Raw genomic sequence first — 6,000 nt, 5'->3', positions numbered from 1 at the left:
AGGGCAGAGGGGGCTGCCCAAGCAGGTCAGGGGCATTTGACAAGGCAGCCCCTCCTGTGCCCTTTGCCGGACACCGTCGAATCCTCACTCTGTCTTCGGATGGTGACGGGCTTGTCCTGATGGCCACTCCCTGAGCTGCAGCACCGTCCCTATTACAACTGTGTCCTGGCCCTCTTCACAATCCTCCCCCCTTCCCCACCCTAGGAGAGGGAAGAGAGAGGCTCAGACCTACACACACACACACGCATGCCCATGCACACTCACAGACGCACACGGGCAGCCCGTAGGGTGTCCCCAAGTAGATAGCACAGTCCTGCCAAGGTTGACCTGTCCCAAACCGAGCCCCTGAGTGGCTCCTCTGCACCCTGCCTGCCCTGCCCCCCCTGCCCGCCCCCCCCCCCCCCCGTGCTCCTGGGTGCTCCTTACATGAATGAGGGCCCTCAGGGGGCTTCCCGACCGTGGGAGGACAGGCCAACAAGCCACTAGAGGACAGTCTGGTCAACACTGGGGGTGTTATGGGGCCACCCTGGTCCCCTCCCCACCCCCATCCTGTCCCACCCATCCCATTGGTCCTGCCACTCTGCCCTCCTCCCTCTGTACCCACCCCCAGCCCATTCGTGCCCCCTAGCCTGGAGCCGCAGTATTCACATCCACTTTCCTGCCTCTTCCTGCAGCCGAGTCCACGTTCCCGCACACCAGTCCGGCCTCTTCACTTCTCACAGCTGCTTTTCCCTATTTCTCCTCTTGCTTGAGTTTCCTGCAGGGTCAGGGTCCTGCTTCTCCATTTCCACAGTGGTCTTCGCTTCCTTCTCTCCCCTGAACACTCGTTTTCTGCACTGTGAGCTCCTTTGGGGGGGTGGTGTTTGTATTTTTATTTTATTCTGCTGTGTTCCTAGCTGTTATCATGGGACCAAGCATATGGCAGGTGCTCAATAAAATGTCCCCAAAGAAGTGAGGAAACCAAGGCTCAGGAGATTAAGCGACTTCCCAGGTCACACAGCCAGTGTGAGGGGCCTTGGAGAAGTGATCACGACTGATTTCTGAGACGATGACGAGTTGCTCCCATTATTACCTTGCTCCTGGAGAAAACTGTTAATTCAGACTCATGTTTTTCTTTTCTTACAGATATGTGATTATACTTTCCCAGGAAAAGTTGAAGCTTGGGATATATGATTGCACGGAGAACCAGCTAATCCCAACTTCAGAAATGTTGTGAGGACCAAATAATTCAAATGTTTAAAAACCAGCTGTAACATGGTAAAAGTGCATCTGCGTGCTGCTGAATGCATCCAGTAGCAGGGGTCACATGTCTGCTGTGGGTAGAGGTTTCGTCCTGTGCACTCCAGGGGGATGTGTGTCAACCTGACCTGGTCCCCACTCACCATGAAGCTGGGGGACAGGCACTTGTCGACCATTCCTGTGAATGATAATAGTAGAAGAGGACGTGGATCGTGTCCTTACCGTTGACTGTGGTCTGTGTGATGCTGGATCCTCAGACATCCTTGCAAAGTTGGTGCTATTATCATCATCCCCATTCTACAGGTGAGAAATGGAGGCCCAGAGAGATGAACTTGTACAAGGTCAAATACTTTGCCAATATTGGATCAGGATTTGCACCAGGCAAGTGAGAATGAAGTGACTATAATTCAGTGTGGAGGGTTCTAGAGTTCAGAGGGGGAGCCCCACTTCTCAGTGGGGGAACTTCGAGGAGGGGAGGGCTGCCCTGAAGGTGCTGTTTGAGCAAGGCCTGGAAGGACAAGTAGGAGGAGTTCACGCTGAGGAGAGTGTCCTATGTCCTGGGCAGCCTGTGGGGACTGGCTCAGAAGCAGCAGCATCAGATAAAGCTGAGACAGCCGTGCAGTAAACCATCTGGAGAACAGTATGGAATAGAGTGGCTTCCGGTGCCATCGCTTTTATTGAAGGTAAAGGAATATCTATTACTATTTATCCATTCATCCATTGATGGACACTTGGTTACTTCCCCCTTTTGGCTATTGTGAATAATGCTGCCATGGGCATGGGTTGCAAAATCTGTTCCAGTCGCTGATTTCAATTCTTTTGAGTATACACCCAGATGTACGATTGCTGGGTCATGTTAATTGTTTAATTTTTTGAGAAACTGTCACACTATTTTCTATAGTGGCTGCACTATTTTACATTCCCAAGCAATAGTGTACCTGGTTTTCAATTGTTCACATCCTTGCCTACACTTCTTATTTTTTGTTGTGTTTTTCAGTAGCCTACCTAATGCGTGTGAAGTGGCAACTCATTGTGCTTTTGATTTGCTTTTCCCTAATGACTAATGATGTTCAGTATGTTTCATGAGCTTATTGGCCATTTGTATATCTTCTTTGGAGAAATGTCTATTCTGGTCCTTTGCCCATTTTTAAATTGTTTTTTGTTGTTGAGTTATAGGAGTTCTTTATATATGCTAAATACTAATCCCTTATCAGATATATGTTTTGGAAATACTTTCTTTTATTCTGAGTGGCCTTTTCATTCTTCAGATAGTGTTCTTTGATGCACCAAGTTTTTAATTTTGATGAAGTCAATTAACTATTTTTTCTTTAGTTGCCTGTGCTTTTGGGGTCATAGCCAAGAAATCATTGCCCAATCCAACGACATGAAGCTTTTCCTCTCAGCCCCTATTTTTTAAAAAAGAAGTTTATTTAACACCTAAGGGCCTGCTACAATGTCCAAATGAGTATTGATATACTGCAGAGCCCTCATAAACGCCATTTAAAAAAACAATTTATGCAGGTGAAATTCACATGCCATAAAATTAACTAAGTGAACAAGTTAGTGTCATATAGTACATTCACAATGTTGTGCTCATCCTCTATTTTTGTGTCAGTACTTTACGGTCTACAAACTATGTTCATGTCTATTTTCTCATTTCAGTAATGAGAAATCTTCACAGTAATCCTGAGAGCTAAACAGAACAGCGAACCCATTTCACAGGAACCGGGAGGGAGCGAGGGGTCACATACACTTAGCACATTGTGCAGCAGGCACTGTGTCCCCAGGTGTTTTAGCTGATCAGACCTTTGCTTTCCTTGACTGTATTGTAGGGCGGTGCCATCTACTTGGCAGGTGTTCCTATTAGCTGGGCTCACTGGCTCCTCCTCTTCTCTGCGTCTCCTTATTGGCATCACCTGCCTCTACCTGACTTTTCCGCCTATGATTTTGATTGTTAGTCTTCTCCACCTTCTATGGCCAATCCCATTAGCAACTTCTCAAGGATGGAGCAAAGCTTTCCGTAGGACTCTGGAAGTACCTGCAGCATGAGCGATGGGGATTTATTAAAAAGCACAGAGCCAGGAGCCCCTTGGAGGTCATGGGGCCTGAGTCTCTGGTTTTAAGGACGAAGAAAGGGAGACTTAAAGAAGTGGAACGACAGGCCCTGCACACAACCTGGAGCCCTTTGGTAAACCATTCCAGCTCTTGGAGGAAAAGGGACAGCAGAGACCTGCTCTTGCTTGAGCCTTACTGGGACTCTGTTGCAAGAGCTGCCAAGTGTTTACCTCCTTTGAATTCTGACCACCGCTGGGCAGGGTTTCAACAAACAGGAAGCCACAGCTTAGTGCTGTTGGAGCCTGCCTGTGAGAGCTAGCACACAGGAGCCAGACTCAGGCCCCACGATAACTTCTCTTCTGGTAGCTCACTGATGGAAGCCACCGACGCCAGGCAGCCTTCAGGCCTGAGAGAACCAGCTGAGACATAAGTGACATATGAACCTGAGAGCCAGGCTGTGGTCAGGAAAGGATGAAGGAATTCCTCAGGCCTCCAGAACCAGCCCAGGGCTTCCACTTTTGATTTTGACTTGCTTTTTTTGTGGTTATTGTTCCTTTTCCTTTTAGGCTGATAACAGATGTTTCACATTATTCTTAAGCATTTCAGTCTTTTTTTAAAAAAATAGAATCATAGATTATTAGAATTGAAAAAGTCCCTTTGGAGTCATTTCCTCTAGATTTTATAGATACCCACGACAGGGTCCAGAGAGGGGACGGTCAGCGGGGAGGCAGGGCTAGGACTGAGACCTGGCCTCCAGGTTCTGTGGCCAATGACCAGGCACCTAGCCAGCCTTCCCCAGCGTTGCCCGTCCTCTTTCTCTGGGCCCAGCCTGGGGCTGGAGGAGGCCCACGATCCACTGGGGGTCAGGATAGGCCCGGAGCTGACCAGGGAAGGGCCCTGCCAGGCCTCGGGTCTCTGAGCCTCCTCAATCCCAAAGTTCCATTCTATCAGCACCCACAATGCCCGATTTCCTGCTAGATTTTACTCAACCTCTGCTGGACATGGCCTGCCTTAGGTTAACCCGGCAGAGTTATTAACCAGCAATACATCTGTGCACCCCCTTTCCCAGTAGTCCTTCGGGTGTCCACACCGGGCCAACTCGGCTTGCTGGCACAGGAGGGCTTCCTGGAGGCGGTTGCGGTAGGTGCGCCCGGCTTTTGTCCCTCCACGATCTCCAGGGTGGCCCCAGGGGCAGCCTGATCAGGGGACCCTTTGTGCCCTGGAGCCCTGAGGGCTGGCTGACGTCGCCGGGCACCTGAGGACCCCGCCCATTCCCTCCTCTGTTCTCCAGGGAGGGGCCGGCAGGTGAGGCCCGGCCGAAAGAGGGGGCTGCGCTCGCCGACGCTGCGCACGCGCGGTGGCCGCCGGCCGGTTCGGAAATGACGACCGCGAGGTAGGGCCCATCAGCGCCCGCCCCCGGCGCGTCCCCGCCCCTCCACAAGACCCCGCCCCCAGGTGGTCCCGCCGCGTTCAGGGTCCGCCCATCCGGGCCTCGGCTCCCGGGCCTCATCCCCAGTCCCGCCCCCTCCAGGCCCCGCCCCGCGGACGCCGCTCTCGGCCGGCCAGGTCCCGAGGCTGCGCGGCGGGTCCGGCGGGCGCGGGCCGGGAGAGCGGCGGCAGGCTAGGGGCCCGGCTGGCCGAGACGCCCGAGCACCGTACGCCCAGCGGGTGGCGGGGCAGCCATGGCAGAGGCCGCGCCGCAGCACCTGTCGCTGCCCTCGGGGCTGCTGGAACTGTGCGCGCTGCTGGGCGCCTCCCGGGACAGCCTGCGCAGCCTGGAGCAGGTGAGGGCCCGGCGGGGAAACTGAGGCGGGCGCAGGACGGGCGGCTGTTGGCGGGACAGCAGTCGGAGCGCGGGGTGAGGCCCCCATCCCGAGTGGGCGCGCGGGGTCCCGCGGGGCTGGCGGTGGCTTCCTGACGGCTGCGCCCCAGCCGTCCCGGGCGGGACCCCGCGCGCCTGCCGGCTGCGGGCCGCTGAGCTGGGAGCGAGGGCGGCAGGTGCAGTCGGTCTGCCTGGCCCAGGACGGCCACTCCAGCCCCGGCATCGCCGGACAGGGCTTCCTTCCCTCCCCTCTCGGGGCTTCTCTCGGGCCAGCCAGCTGGGTTCGTCCCCAGTGATTACGCTGATGCAGAAGCGCTCGCGACCGCTGGAGCGTTTCTCGGGGCTTTTGCCCACCTGACTCCTCTTCCTTCAGGAGGCCCCACCTTGGGCAGGTGCCGAACAGGTGGTGAGCGAGACAAACGCGGCGGAACCTCCCGGAATTTCACGGTCTGGTGGGCCACATCCTTGCCAATTAGCCGATTAAATGATTTCACTCATTACACAAAGATTTATTGTCCCCTGAGTAGTGGTTTCTGTACTAGGCACAGAATAATGAGATTTAAAATTTTAGGTTTAACAGCCAGCTTCAAATATACTGTATTTAATCATTTTGCAATGAAGCCTGGCTGTTTCTCTGGCTTGCAGTAATCCCTTAGCCCCCACTCCCCAATTTTACACCCTAGGTGCCAAAGTGACAAATTCATTTCCCTTTCTCTGGGAAAGCAGCAGTTTTGGAAATCCTCATTCTCCTTGTTTCTTTCCTGTGCACTCACTTTTTCTTAGTTCTGGAACTCTGACCTGCTTTTGTGCCTGCCTGTGGCTCTCTTTCCTTCTGGGCCAGTGTGTCCGTGACACTGACTGTGTCATTCCATTTGGGATTTCCC

The 6,000-nt window shown here is 53.5% G+C and overlaps 1 protein-coding gene across 2 annotated transcripts in view; it reads left to right on the top strand.

The window, feature by feature from the left end:
• The first annotated feature begins 4,976 nt into the window (after positions 1 to 4,976).
• The window catches only part of DENND3 (DENN domain containing 3), a 62,129-nt gene continuing 61,105 nt past the window's right edge, over positions 4,977 to 6,000 (top strand). For both annotated transcript variants that reach the window (XM_069466818.1, XM_069466819.1), the window contains exon 1: positions 4,977 to 5,078. In XM_069466818.1, coding sequence (XP_069322919.1) covers positions 4,977 to 5,078 — 102 coding nt within the window. The remainder of the gene's footprint in view (positions 5,079 to 6,000) is intronic.

This window comes from Eulemur rufifrons, chromosome 3 (assembly GCF_041146395.1).
Source record: "Eulemur rufifrons isolate Redbay chromosome 3, OSU_ERuf_1, whole genome shotgun sequence".
NCBI classification, from domain to species: Eukaryota; Metazoa; Chordata; class Mammalia; order Primates; family Lemuridae; genus Eulemur; species Eulemur rufifrons.
Note: the sequence above shows the minus strand (reverse complement) of the source record. Positions and strands in the feature narration are given on the sequence as shown.